Source organism: Triticum urartu, chromosome 7A (assembly GCF_056163025.1).
Source record: "Triticum urartu cultivar PI428250 chromosome 7A, HENAU_Tu73, whole genome shotgun sequence".
Lineage (NCBI taxonomy): Eukaryota > Viridiplantae > Streptophyta > Magnoliopsida > Poales > Poaceae > Triticum > Triticum urartu.
Window position 1 is genome coordinate 455,047,993 of NC_141879.1, and position 14,658 is coordinate 455,062,650.

Genomic DNA, 14,658 nt, shown 5'->3' on the forward strand with positions numbered 1-14,658 from the left:
CGATGGCAGCTCGGGAGACTCCAATGTATGCGTACACATGGCGAGAGGATCCGACGCGGGTAGACAGGAACAAGCTTGGACTGATGGAGGTCCGACACCGTTTCAACATCTTGACTGGCTGGAGCCGAGAAGGTCCCTATGGAGGTTGTCGTGGAACCCTTCCATGTTGAGAACCCGTCAAGCGGCGTAAGTCATTCTTGATCATCTAGCTTCGATACTGGATTTTGCTTTTGTCATCAAAGAACTAACTATGGACAAGAATACGTGTATATTTGTGATAGCACCATGACTTGGTTTCGAGATCTTATGAGTGTTAATCCTAATCTACCCTAACTTGTTTGGGACCGGAAGGATTTGTTACTGTGTTACTATCCCTTTTGTAAATATATAGCTTGTATTGAACTCTTCTGGTATTCTCCCATCTTAATGAAAATTGGCGGAGCGCCTGCCTATTACGAAAGAAAAAAAATGCACGTAGAAATTCACATGACATGTACTCTCTTCAGTCCAAAATAGATGACCCAATTTTATATTAACTTTGTAGTAGTTTCTGCGTTTTTTTCCTATTCTTTAATAGTACTCCAAAAGACGTTATATTCCGACAGCGAAGAAGGGCAGCAGCGTTGCACACGCAGGCACGCAGAGAAAACAAACAAACAAAGTCAGACGAAAAAGCCGATGACTGCCCGAGACGGGCTCCACCTGTCAGTGTCTGCGCGTCGGCCTGTCTCACGTGTCCCCTAGTAGCCGCTACGGCTACCCGCTCGCCCTAGTGCCCTAGCCTCGCGTCGCCCTCATTTCAAAATTCAAAACCCACCTCTCTCACTCAGACCAGACCAAGGAGAGAGAAGGCGGCCAGCAAATCCTCGAACCCTCCGCGACCTCGTCTCGGAATCCGGCGAGGAGCCCCATAGAAAAATCCTGGGCGTGGGGAGGGGGACGCAGGAACGAGGCGAGCATCCGAAGCTGCCCTGCCCTCCCTTCCCTCCCTTGTCGCGTCCACCCTCCACCTCCTCTTCCTCGTCCTCCCCTCGTTCTGCTCCCGTCCCCTTCTCTGTTCATCAGTAGCTGCTCAGCTCGGTTTCCAGGGGGGGAGGCCAAGGTCGCGGCTCTGTCTGGGGCGCCGCCGGTAGGTCTCAAGCTCAGGGCTTGGAGCATGTTTGTTTTGGGTGGGGGCTTCTGATGTCGGAGGGGGTTTGTTTGCCGCTCGAGCTCAGATTCGTGTTTTTGTGCAGTGTTTTCAGGTGCATCGGAAGGTGTTCTGACAATCTCCACTCTTTCTTCGCCGGACGCCGGTCTGCTGCATTCCGGCAGCGGGATGGGAGGTGAGTTTGTCTGAAAATCACTCATCTCAACTGGCATGTAGTACTACAGTAAATAGTTACTGCACTATTTAAGCTCGATTTCTTCAGCTTAAAGGTTCGATTTTGCCATGCTGTTTGGGCGCAAATGTGTTGTTCTGGGCAGCAAGGATTAGGGATCTGGTACTTCTCGATGTGCGGCCTCATACCACTGAACTTGATTGGTCAGGCCTGTACGATACCTGTTTGCAATTTGCTTCTTGTAAATACTACTGCGGATGATTGGGGGATAGATAGATTCAGTTTCCAATGCTACTATGCTAGCGGTAAACGTTACTTCCTTCAGAGCCCAGCCCGCACTGCATAAAAGGCATTCATGGGAGCAACTAGACATGCATTCTCAAGGTTAAGTGTCTCTTTATGATCCTGCCTAGAGTCTTGCCGATAAGAGCTCATGGTCCTGGCTAGAGTCTAGCGAAAAGGACTAATTTGAACAGATATTGAGTTGATGTGCTTGTTTGTTTATGGGAAAGTTGGAAGGGCATTTATATCTGGTCCTTCAGTTCTGTAGCAATGCCTGTTTGTTATACCGTTTATTTTTATACTGTGGTGGTGACATTTGTTTCTTCCTGGTGAATTACTCACATTTCCGTTCTCTTTTATTTGCAGGCAGTGTGGCATTGTAGTAAAATTCTGCCACCGTTGCATGGTTGGTGTTCAGAGTATCTTTGTCTTGAGTAAAGATGAAAGAGGAGATCATGTTCGACAACCAATCCAAGCCATGCAGATCGAGGGTTGACTCCAAGAGTAACCAAAATCCTCTCAAGCCCAAGTTCGGGTCATCATGGGGATCCCAAATTGTCAAGGGGTTCACAGCCGACAAGAAAACCAAGAAGACATCAGCTATTGCAAGCAAGAAGCCGCCTCTTGCAAGCGTGGAGAATGTTAACCAGAGCAACCAACAGGTTACATACCAATCTAGGGTTAAGAGATCTCTGATAGGAGATTTTCCTTGCTCGCCTGCTGGTGCTCAAGTTCATCCCCATGCCTTTGATTGCCACGGTATTAGGTCCCCGGCATCTCATGATCTTTTTCTTGAGTTGGACCATCTCAGGGAACAACTGCGTGAGTCCAAGGAAAGAGAATCAGCTTTGCAATCAGAGTTGCAGCAATGCAGAGAAAATCCAAGGGTTTCGGCACTTGAGAAGGAGCTTGATTCTAGGAAGAATGAGATTGACAAGCTTGCACGGCTTAAAACTTCACTAGAAACTGAGAAAACAAGCCTTTCTGAACAGCTATCAGTTCTATCTTCTATGGTGGAGCAGCATGAAGAAACTGTAAGATTGGATGGGCATGGCAATCGCGCTTCTAGTGCGGATGGGGACAATGTATATTCTTCAGGAAACTTGGAGTTTGAAGTTGTTGAGCTGCGTCGTTTAAACAAGGAGCTTCAGTTTCAGAAACGAAGTCTTGCAATCAAGCTCTCTTCAGCAGAGTCCAAATTGGCTGTCCTTGAAAAGAATGCAGAGGTACCATCACATCAATTTGACCATTTCTAGCACACCACTAGTTCTACTTCAACTAATCTTTTCTGCATCCTTATTTTCAACAGAGCGAGATAGTCGCCAAGGTTCAAGCAGAGGCCTCATTGTTGCGGCACACCAATGCAAACTTGAGCAAGCAAGTTGAGGGCCTGCAAATGAGTCGGCTGACTGAGGTTGAGGAGCTTGCTTATCTTCGCTGGATCAATTCATGTTTACGTCATGAGCTCTGTAGCTCGGATCAAACAGCCAGAGCAATCACTGATCTTGATTATAATGATGGTATGGCTTGTAATGATGATCATTGTGATGGCAACACCAGAAATGGTGAGAACAGTTCTGATGATAAAAGGCTCAGCATTGCCGAACGTATCAAGCAATGGTCTCAGAACGATACAAACTGTCAAACATCTAAAAAGGAATCTCTTCTTGATAGAGCATGGATTGAAGCCACAGAACCGCGAAGCCCCACACGTAGGCACTCACTTGGTGGATCAAAGGGATGTGCACAGGACTTGAACATTGTGAAGAGGAGGCAATCTGATACCTTTATCTGCCTTCCAGAGGCAACAGAGGAAGCAGTATCCTGTAATAAGGATCAGGCAAGCAGGGAGAAGCGTGAGCTCCTTGTGGACAAGTATGATTTTGGTCAATCTGATAGTTCAAGATTTGCTCTTGGCAAGCCAGAAATATGCAAGTCTCAATGCTTGGATGTCGAAAAGCGCACCCTGCGCATTCCAAACCCTCCACCAAGACCTTCAGTGTCTCTGCCACATTCTGGTCCATCAAATGGATCGACTGTAAATCCACCCCGCCCACCTCCTCCGCCTCCCCCGCCTAAGTTTTCCACAAGAAGTACTGGAGTCATGAAGAGGGCACCACAAGTTGCAGAGCTATACCATTCACTTATGAGAAGGGATTCAAAGAAAGATACTTCTGGGGGTGGAATCACTGAAACTGCTAACTCCGCAAATGTGCGGAGTAGTATGATTGGTGAAATCGAGAACCGTTCTTCGCATTTGCAGGCTGTAAGTAGAGTAGCCAGATTGAACCCATACCCATGATACAATGTAGATAACAGTAAGCAGCTGGTTCCTGCACTGACTCTGTGCTTTGACTTGTCATTCCATTTTCAGATCAAGGCGGATGTTGAGACTCAAGGTGAATTTGTGAAATCATTGATCAAGGAGGTGACTGATGCAGCTTACAAAGATATAGAAGACGTTGTTGCATTTGTGAAGTGGCTTGACGATGAACTCGGTTTCCTGGTATGCATATTCTAATATTACCATTCTGCAAGCATTCTTTTCAGCTGCAGCAGTCACTGAAGCTACTCTTTTTTCATTTAATTGTGTTACTTGAAGGTGGATGAGAGAGCAGTGCTGAAGCATTTTGATTGGCCCGAGAGGAAGTCGGACACTTTACGAGAGGCGGCTTTTGGCTACCAAGACCTCAAAAAATTGGAATCGGAAGTTTCTAACTATAAAGACGATCCACGCCTTCCCTGTGACATTGCACTTAAGAAAATGATAACAGTGTCTGAAAAGTATGGCCAAGTTTACTAGTATAAGAAAAAATTGATCTGTAGAATCACATTGTGTACTGAACTTTGGTTGGCATTCCTAATCCAGGACGGAGCGAGGTGTGTACAACGTTCTGAGGACGAGGGATGCAATGATGAGGCAGTGCAAGGAGTTCAACATTCCAGTTGACTGGATGCTTGACAACAATCTCATTAGCAAGGTAAATGCTGTATAGTTTTCTGTACTAGACCACCCCTCTGCAGGTTTTTGAGCTCTTGGTGCCACATTACTATCATACCAGTACCGGCAAATGTAGTTTGGACATATCATCGGAGTAATCCATTTCCCTTGGCCACTGCAGATCAAATTTGCTTCTGTGAAATTAGCAAATATGTACATGAAAAGAGTTGCTATGGAGCTTCAGTACATGGGACCTCTGAACAAGGATCTAGCTCTGGAGTACATGCTCCTTCAGGCTGTGAGATTTGCCTTCAGAATTCATCAGGTTAGTACCTATCATTACTTACTATCGCATCTGCCTTCTTGATTTTTTTTGTTTATGTTTAATCTCCATGCTATCTGTGTTGCTTGAGAACCTCTGGCTATTTGGGGCTATTCCCAGGGGAAACCTTATGGCGCGTGCTCTAAATTACCGTTCATTTTGTGTTTCAGTTTGCTGGAGGATTCGACACGGAGACCATGGATGCATTTGAGGAGCTGAGGAATCTTGTTCATGTCAGGAACAGTACCCAGTAGGAAGGCAACTCGATGTAGCATGATCTGAACTTTTTTGTTCGCGAGAAACTCTGGCTTACCTTCTCGGTAAGCATGACGGACAGTTTGAAGGGTTGGTGTGTATGTATGTTGTGTATTTGTGTGTGCTAGCATGAAGAAACCAGCTTCGGCGGGTGTAGGGATTTGGTAGCAACATTGCTGAAACATGCGATTTATGCATGCTATGTTTTCAGTTTGCAGAGGCAGGGTGTTTCAAGCTCCTTTTCGAGAAAAAAAGTTTTCAGTTTGCAGTTCCGGTACTCAACGGGAACTCTCGCCAGTCTGCTAGGAATGGGCGAGCTCCTCAGATGTCATCTCAGCCAAAAATTTGAAAGCATCTCTTTAATGTGTAGAATTTTCCATTTTTTTAATTTGTTTGATATTTTTTAAAATTTACTGTTCACTCAGGTGCAGATGTGCAGATACATCTGAGCTCCGAAATGTTGCTCTTTAAAAAACGCTTAAGTAGCTTTATATTTTACTAAGAAAACAGAAGCTTGTTACACCTACCTTTGCACCAACTAAAAATATGTACAATCAAATTATTACAGACATTAAACACCGCAAAATGTTGTCATCATGGGTCTAAATAGCCAGACCTAAGTTTTCACGATAAGCACAAAATAATGAAGATATGAGAAACGTTAATCACACCAACACATGCACATCACACTTGCCGCCACCACTGTCAAGACATGCATAAGTGCTAGACAACAGACCACTAGATCTATTTCGACAATGTGGGCCAAAACATCACACTGTAGTCGGTAGGCTCCCGAAGATAGAGCCACGAGAATTTTTTTCTGCGTGACATTGTCTGTACCCTTAAGCTTCGCCACTAACGATACATAAACTAGCATTGAAAACAACTAATTAGCTGCATGGAGAACATGCTTTCTCACACGGTTTGGTCGCACTATTCTTGTTCAGACAGTTCTAATAGATATACCTATTTCCCCCTTCAATGTCGCTTGATCCATCGGCTTGGGTTTTCAAAGCCATTGGCAAAATTCAAAGAGCCTTCTTATGGAAAGGGGTCGAAGCCGTTGCTGGGGGTCATTGCTTGATCAATTGGAAGGCAATTGGCCGGCCTAAAATCGACGACAGTCTCGGCATTCTCAATCTCACAATCACGAGGAGGGCTCTCAGACTGCCACCGCCATATAGACTGCATGCAGCTACTAATCGGCCATGGCAATCGTCTGGCAATTTTCTAGAGATTGAAGAAAGGGACATATTCAACACACCTATTTTTGGTGCGACAGGTGGCCGGAGGGTGCCTCCCTCTGCTCCATCACGCCAGAGATCATTGGCATGCTTCCTCCGACTAATCTTGCGCGGCAAACGGTGGCCAAATCTTGTATCGACTCTACTTGGCTCAAATACATCAAGTCATGAACGTCTGCACCTGCAATTTCCATTTTTCTCAACAACAACAGGAAGACAACTGGTCATGGTCATGGATATATTAATGATTACACTGTTATTACATATTTTTTGTGATTAAGAGACTATTAGATATATTAAAAGGTGAATATGTAGGGAGTAAACAATAGACTCAATTTCATGTAGCATTCCCACATCACAAAGCAATATTGTGCACCACGTAGAAACACATCAATCTACTTGGTTTTTTTCGAAAAGGGGGAGATCACCGGCCTCTACATCAGAACGATGTATACGACCACATTTATTAAAAAGCAAATAAATTCAACAGAGGTCTTGCAGTCTCAAACAAAAGAACCAAAATGCTCACAAAAAGCAGAAGAGTAAAAGTAAAGCCACAACCGGCTGGCAAAAGAAAGATAGGAAAACTAATTGCCTATCCTATTACATAACCGCCATCCAAACCGATTAAAAATAGCCTGTCGGTGTCAAAACCGGTGGATCTCGGGTAGGGGGTCCCGAACTGTGCGTCTAGGCCGGATGGTAACAGGAGGTAGGGGACACGATGTTTTACCCAGGTTCGGGCCCTCTTGATGGAGGTAAAACCCTACGTCCTGCTTGATTAATATTGATGATATGGATAGTATAAGAGTAGGTCTACCACGAGATCAGAGAGGCTAAACCCTAGAAGTTAGCCTATGGTATGATTGTATATTATGGTTGTCGTCCTACGGACTAAAACCCTTACGTTTATATAGACACCGGAGAGGGTTAGGGTTACACAAGGTCGGTTACAAAGGAGGAGATATCCATATCCGTACTGCCTAGCTTGCCTTCCACGCCAAGTAGAGTCCCATCCGGACACGAGACGAAGTCTTCAATCTTGTATCTTCATAGTCTAACAGTCCGGCCAAAGGATATAGTCCGGCTGTCCGGAGACCCCCTAATCCAGGACTCCCTCAGTAGCCCCTGAACCAGGCTTCAATGACGATGAGTCCGGCGCGCAGTATTTTCTTCGGCATTGCAAGGTGGGTTCCTTCTCTGAATACATCACAGAAGAATTTGAATACGAGGATAGTGTCCGACCCTGCAAAATAAGTTCCACATTCCACCGCAGAGAGAATGATATTTTCGCAGATCTAATTTGCTGACTTGTTTTGGCAGCATGACGTTATGTCATGACCCGGTGATTATTCGAACCGTTTCTTTTAACCAGCTCCACACATAACGCGAGGCGGTTTCTTGACACGTCTTGCCGAAGCGGAGATCGTGTTCCCCCAATTACGGGATTCTCATTAATGCGATTGTGGGTAACCCAACCGTGTCTAGGACTCCTAGATTATAGGCAAGTCCTAAATGGCTACGGAGAGGACGCTTGATATTCACCCTCTTTATAAAGGGACGAGGTTTTCGCTTTTTCTCTCTCGTGCTCAATCGAACCCTTCTCTCGCCTCGAGTTCTAACACCCAAAGCCCAGGTTAGGTGCTCCGGATCTTCAATCATGTCCGGATCCAGCCTTCAAGGCCGATGGATGCCCTCCTCCGTTACGGAAGAGGACATTAAGAAGTTGAGGGAGGCCAGATACCTGACTGCCGAGGTTTCGCATCGGCTGCCTGCTCAAGGGCAGATCGTCCCTACTCCCGAACCCAACGAGAACGTTGTGTTCGTCTCCCACTTCCTCCGAGGTCTAGGCCTCACTCTGGATCCTTTCGTCAGGGGTTTGATGTTCTATTACGGGCTAGATTTCCACGATCTAGCTCCGGACTCCTTTCTCCACATCTCGACATTTATTGTCGTGTGTGAGGCCTTCCTCCGCCTTACCCCTCACTTCGTCCTGTGGCTCAAGAGCTTTGAAGTAAAGCCGAAGATGATCAAGGGGCAACATGCAGCGTGCGGAGGTGCATCAATAGGCAAGATGGCAGGAGCTCCATGGCCGAAAGGTTCCTTTTCAAAGGTGTCATAATTATGGCAACGGGAGTGGTTTTACGTCACGACTCCCAGAAGTGCCAAGTGGGCGGAAGCCCCCGCTTTCCGCTCGGGCCCCCCACCACAACTGATGTCATGGATTAGCAGAGGTCTGAGCTGGGGTCCAGCCAAGGACGTGCCTATACTGCGAAGCCGCATCCGAGATCTCTTCGAGGGAGATTTTAATTTGGCTGTGGTAATACAAGTTATGCTGGTTCGTCAAGTCCAGCCTTGCAGACGCCGGCCCCTTCGCTTGTGGGAGTTCAACCTAGAGGGACCGCGTGCCATTCAAAGTTTCCTCGGCCTGACGCACGAGGAGATGTACAATTCATTCTTCGGACCTCAAGTAGAGTGTCCGGATATTACCGAGGACGTGGGCCTGAGCAGTAACCGCGCCGCCGAACAAGTAAGAAATCCTCTGGCCGAACACACTGTCTTTTATTCGTCACGAAGTTATTTTTGAGAGTTCGCTTTTTGACCAGGACTGGCTAACAAAGGCGAAGATGATTCGGTGTTTGGCCCCCCTCCCTGAGGGTTTGGAAAATCCGGTATTGGAAAAGATGCTCGACGTCGCACCTTGCCCGGAGCCCTCAAAGGAAGATACCGGGGGGGGGGGGTAATACGGGCGGACGCGGCCCCCTTCGCTGCCCGTTCCAACTAAGGGAATGAGCGTCTCCACGAAGGAGGACAACCGAGGAAGGAAAAGGACTGCTTCCGAGGATCCGGAAGCCGAAGCCTCCAAACGGGAGAAGAAGTCTCCCACAGAGGGTCCTGCCTCGGGGGGGTGCTTTTGCCGCACAAAGTACGCGGGGGGATCAGCCCTCCAATGAGTCGTAAGTGATCCAAAAATAATTTAATAGTAAAGGTATGCTATCTTTTTCTGAGAAAATAACCACCGCATATATCTTGCAGTTCAGGCCGTAGCCCCTCTTAGATGAGCTCGTCTTCGGGGGATCTTCTTCCAGAGATGATGGAGAGCGAAACGCCTCCTCCGGACTCCTCCGCTCAAGAAGTGGGCGACCCCGAAGTGTCGTCACGGAGGGCCTCTCCAGATCCGGTGAGGCCAGAAGATAATCCCATAGACCCCCAAAGTCCCCAGCGTCTGGCTCCCGAAGAGAGCAGACAAAAGAGTCCGGCACCGTCTGGTGTGCGGTCGGACGTTCTGAGGGAGTTGGTGGGGCGAGCGGCCATCTCAAAAGAACACCGTATGCTGATGGGTACGGTGATGGAGAGAATCTCGTCCGCCGAAAGCGGATTACATGAAGCCTTTATGAGTCTATTGACAGGCTTTGAGGTACGTGAGTTAATATGTGATAGTAATGCACATGTTAGGTGTGCCTTGTGTAGATAGTAGCCCCTGAGACTCTGGTTGTCGTCGAGAACGGCGACGAACAGAGGATCATATTCCCAGTCAATAACCAGACTGCCCCTATGTGCAGGTGGTGGAAGCTCCGGTGGCTAGCCGGACTAGTGAGTTTGCCAAATTAAAACGGCAACTGGATGCGGTAGACGCCGACATCGAGCTTGTTAACAAGAGGCTTGACAAGGCACATGATAAGTGTTATTATCTGGTGAACGTCACATAGTAAGAGCAGCATGATGCCAGTATCTTTAACATGTTGTGACTGCAGATGGAGCTGCCACCATGGAAACCTTGCGGGCAGAACTTGCCCGAGCCAAGGAAGAAGCGAGGATGAGTAATGCCGCTGCTTTGAAGGCGGCCGAAGAATTGAAAGCCGAGAAGGCCGCACATTGCAAGAGCCAAGAGAAGATGGCCAAGATGGCCGTAGAATTAAAAGACACTGCCGACCGTTGCCGGGTCCTTGAAAGAGAAAACCGAGTGAAGGCAACGGACCTTGAGAAGGCCACGACGGCGGACAAAGACACCCGTTCTGCTATGAGAGCGAAGAAGGAGGAGCTGCGGGAAGCCGGGGATATTGCGGCTGGGAAACCCCTCATGTTACAGAGGAAGTTCGGAGATCCACGGTATGCCCCTCTGGATCAGCTATGGAGTTCGGCAGATGCGTATATGGATTTGGCGGCGAGCGCTGCCGATGCGGCCAAATACTTCCAAGGTTAGACAGATCGTGAAGTGGACAAGCTGTTCTGGTCGCAGTTCCACATTCCAGAGCATCCGCTTTCATTGACTGACCAGCTAGCCGAATGGGCCGAACTGAATAGGTTGTCCGGACTTGCCATGAGGTCTGTTGTGGATCAGCTATGGCCGGAAAAGCCAAAGCCGAACAGCTATTTCAGCTTAGTGCAGCAGTTCCTTGGTGCGGTGCCGCGCATTGATGCGATGAAGAGGTCGGCGTGCATAGAAGGCTCACGGATGGCCCTTGCCCGTGTTAAAGCATACTGGGCAGAGATGGATGCTACCATTGTTGCGGCGCAGGGTTCGGCCATAGGCCGAGTGGCTGCCAAGCATTATTTCGAGGAGGTTCTCGAGGGTGCTCGTTTGATAGAGGCCCAGTGCTCGAAGAATATTATGTTTGAGTGATATGTATTCTCATTGTAAAAACAATGCTTTTATGAAGTTTTTATAATGCTATGTTTATACTTTTGCCTGAAAGTAGTATGATGCCTCATGTGCAGCCGTTTATGTATACATATGTATAACCTGAAAGATTGCAGCCGTCGGCTTCAACCCCCACGCATATAATGCGAAGGTGCTCGCAAAAAACGCGTGTTCACACTTAACCCAACGTCTTGGTCCTATTAAGGAGGTGATAGCGTAGCGAGCGAGGCAACCGGACTATAATGCTTTAACACTTTCACTTAGCCTTAGGAGTTTGACAGTGGGGCTACTAGATAGCCCCTGGTGGCTCCGCACTCTCCCGATCGCGGGGTGCGTACATGCCTGGCCGGAAAACGGCCCTTCGTTAAGGCGGAGGAATTCTAACATTCCGATAGGTCATCGAGTGGTTGACCAGTCTCACGCTATATCATGACAGTCAGTTTTCGGCTTTCTCTACTGAGGTGCTCGTCCGGATGAACCAGGGCACAATCGCAGTAGTTCTCCTGGTGCTACCTTAGCCGATAAAGCTGAATGTAAGGCACCAAAACACAGGAGCCGGGCAAACCCAACATTTGACCAAAGACAATGATTCGGAGCTGATGCATATAAGGCCAAACTCGCGACACCGAACACTCCCTAAGGTATTCGGTCTTTATGGTATAAACCAGGCCTAGATAGTGCCCTTTGTAAGAAGCCCCTTGTGTCCAGGTACGTGCATTATTCTGACGTGGCCACATGCCAAGACGTCAGCATCCTTCTCAACTGTGCTGAGAATTCGGTGGATATGTATCAACAAGAGACAGTAAAAAAGGTTTACACATGGTCTTAATCTAAAAAGAATACTTGGAGCGGGTCCCTGCTGCACATCTGCGCCTGTGTCTCCATTGTGCCGTATCTTGGACGGGTGTAGCACGATGATCATCTGTAAAAGAGAGGAACTTAGGTGAAAAAGTTGTCGTGCAAAAGATAGTTTTTAAAGAAACCATGTATAATTCGAGATGAGTAAAAATTGCCACTTGTCTGCGCGCGTTGAGCCCCTTGTATTTGTAATAGGGGTGTGGCCATTGATCCGGTATGAATTACATATAGCTGCGCCGGACTCGTCTAACCGTGTCCGAAGTCTTGACGACCTGTTAAATGCTTTAGTTGGTGAGGCCATTTTTAGTGTGCGGCTGCCAAGGCAACCGCACTCTCTTCGGCACGCAAAGATCGCTTAATACTTCTGTTTACTGTAATGATGCCACGTGGGCCGGGCATCTTGAGTGTGAGGGAAGCGTAGTGCGGTATTGCATTAAAGCGAGCGAAAGCTTCGCGTCCGAGTAGTGCTTGATAGCCACTTTGGAACGGAGCGATGTGGAAGGTTAAATGTTCGCTACGGAAGTTATCGGGGAAGCCGAATATAACCTTTAGTAGCAGGGAGCCCGTGCAATGAGCCCCTGGGCCTGGCGTTACTCCTTTAAAGGTAGTATTGCTATGGCAAATTTTTGTTGGGTCTATCCCCATTTCGCGGATTGTATCCTGGTATATCAGGTTTAGACTGCTGCCACCGTCCATCGGGACTCGTGTGAAGTGGTATCCGTCAATTATTGGGTCTAATACCAAGGCAGCCCATCCTGCACGCCGGATACTTGCTGAGTAATCACGATGGTCGAAAGTTATCGGCTGAGACGACCAGTGGCAGGACTCCGCGGTGATAGGCCCTTCGGCATATTTTTCTGGGAGTGTCGTTTTGTTTCTTCCCTTGGTCACGTGTAACACGTTTACTGTTTTGACTTCTGGTGGAAATTTCTTTTGTTCCCCAGTGTCTTGCTTGAGAGGCTCATCCTCGTCTTCGCTTGGTGTATCCTCCCCCTTGTGTACGGCGTTGAGCTTGCCGGACTTCTTGAAGACCCAACATTCTCTGTGGGTATGATTAGCAGGTTTACCAGGGGTGCTATGGATCTGACATATTTGGTCCAGAATTTTGTTTAGGCTGGACATTTCGTCTCTGGCGCCTTTAGAGGGCGGCTTTTGCTGACCGAGAGCTTTTGAATCCGGCGTTTACTGCCGTGCTCTTCGTGCTGTCTTCTTTATTCCGGCGTTTGTAATTGCTGTTGTGCCGTGATTTCCTGTTTCCATCTCCAACTTCAGATGTACTGGGGTCGCTGGTGCTGCATCTGGCTAGCCAGCTGTCCGCACCCGCGCAAAAGCTGGTTATGAGGCTTGTTAATGCTGCCATTGTTCTCGGCTTTTCTTGGCCGAGGTGTCTGGCAAGCCATTCGTCATGGACGCTATGCTTAAAAGCTGCCAAGGCTTCGGCGTCCGGACAGTCGACAATTTGGTTCTTTTTAGTAAGAAACCCGTTCCAAAGTTTTCGTGCTGACTCTCCGGGCTGTTGAGTTATATGACTCAAATCGTCCGCGTCCGGAGGTCGGACATAAGTCCCTTGAAAATTTGCCCGAAAAGCGTCTTCGAGCTCTTCCCAGCTTCCAATGGAGCTTTCGGGGAGGCTTTTAAGCCAGTGACGAGCTGGCCCTTTGAGCTTGAGGGGTAAGTACTTGATGGCGTGGAGATCATCTCCTCGAGCCATATGGATATGGAGGATATAGTCCTCAATCCAGACCCCAGGGTCTGTTGTTCCGTCGTATGCCTCTATGTTTACGGGTTTGAATCCCTCTGGAAATTCATGGTCCAGCACCTCATCGGTGAAACATAGGGGCTGTGCGGCACCCCTGTATCTGGGTGTACCGCGTTGTTCGGATGTTTTTTGTGTTACATTGTATGCTGGGGCGCGCTTGCGTGGTCCATAGATGGATCTGGTTGCCCCGTCCTTTTGGTGCGAGCCCTCGCGTGGATCGCGTATTGTCTTGTGAGTGGCATTGTTTGCCGCTCTATGTTGGCCGTGAGGTCGTCTATCCGGCCAGGTGGCTGTTTTGATTTTTGGTTGTGGGGGGTCTGAGGCCTCCTCATCGAATTCAGGTAGCAACTTCCGCTTTGGGTATCTCTTGGTGGGGCGATTGTCGCCGTACTTCGCTGCTGTGTTGAGTACTTTACTCCATCTGATTTGGAGTGTGTCCTGCGCAGCCTTGAGCCTTTGCTTCTGCTTTTTCAGACTCCTCGCGGTGGCAACAAGCCTTTGACGGGCGTTCTGCTACTCCGGGTGCCTGTCCGGTGTTATGTCGTCCGGACTATTATCTTTGACAGAATTGGTTTGTTTGGTTTGATTCTCCGTATTGCCGTGGTCCGGCAGTGGTTCGCCCTGCTCCAACGCTGGGTCTGTATGATCGTTATTTCTGCCGAGGCGGGATTTGGGGCGGTGCTTGCACCGCCGCTTTGACTGCTTCTCGAGGGAACAAGCCTTCGGTGCGTCCTTCCGTTCCTCCTCGTCGTCTTCTATTGGTGTGTCCACCATGTATATGTCATATGATGAAGTGGATGTCCAGCGCCCTGTGGGCGGTGGTTCCTCTTCGCCTCCCGCATCGTCGTCCATACCGTCGATGTCTTCGGAGTCGAAGTCGAGCATGTCGGTTGAGTCATCGACAGTGGCTATTAAGTGGGTGGTGGGTGGGTGTCGAATTTCTTCGTCGTCCGCATCCCAATCTTGTGGGCCATAATCCGGCCAGGGCTCTCCTGAGAAAGAGAGAGACCTTAGTGAATTCAGAATGTCGCTA

At 48.3% G+C, this 14,658-nt stretch overlaps 1 protein-coding gene across 1 annotated transcript; it reads left to right on the forward strand.

Moving 5' to 3' along the window:
• Positions 1-791: 791 nt before the first annotated feature.
• Positions 792-5,390, forward strand: LOC125523630 (protein CHUP1, chloroplastic-like). Its single transcript, XM_048688674.2, has 9 exons — positions 792-1,129; positions 1,236-1,325; positions 1,971-2,830; positions 2,914-3,870; positions 3,979-4,110; positions 4,207-4,388; positions 4,474-4,585; positions 4,727-4,870; positions 5,038-5,390. Exons 3-9 carry the CDS (start codon positions 2,045-2,047, stop codon positions 5,119-5,121), a joined length of 2,397 nt encoding a protein of 798 aa, XP_048544631.1. The 5' UTR covers positions 792-1,129; positions 1,236-1,325; positions 1,971-2,044; the 3' UTR covers positions 5,122-5,390.
• The last annotated feature ends 9,268 nt before the right edge of the window (positions 5,391-14,658 follow it).

Excerpts from the sequence above, each read along its gene's own strand:
- LOC125523630 (XM_048688674.2), top strand. The coding sequence starts at position 2,045 with ATGAAAGAGGAGATCATGTTCGACAACCAATCCAAGCCATGCAGATCG. Across the intron at positions 2,831-2,913 it reads TCCTTGAAAAGAATGCAGAG|AGCGAGATAGTCGCCAAGGT; the intron begins GTACCATCACAT and ends TATTTTCAACAG. Across the intron at positions 4,586-4,726 it reads ACAACAATCTCATTAGCAAG|ATCAAATTTGCTTCTGTGAA; the intron begins GTAAATGCTGTA and ends TGGCCACTGCAG.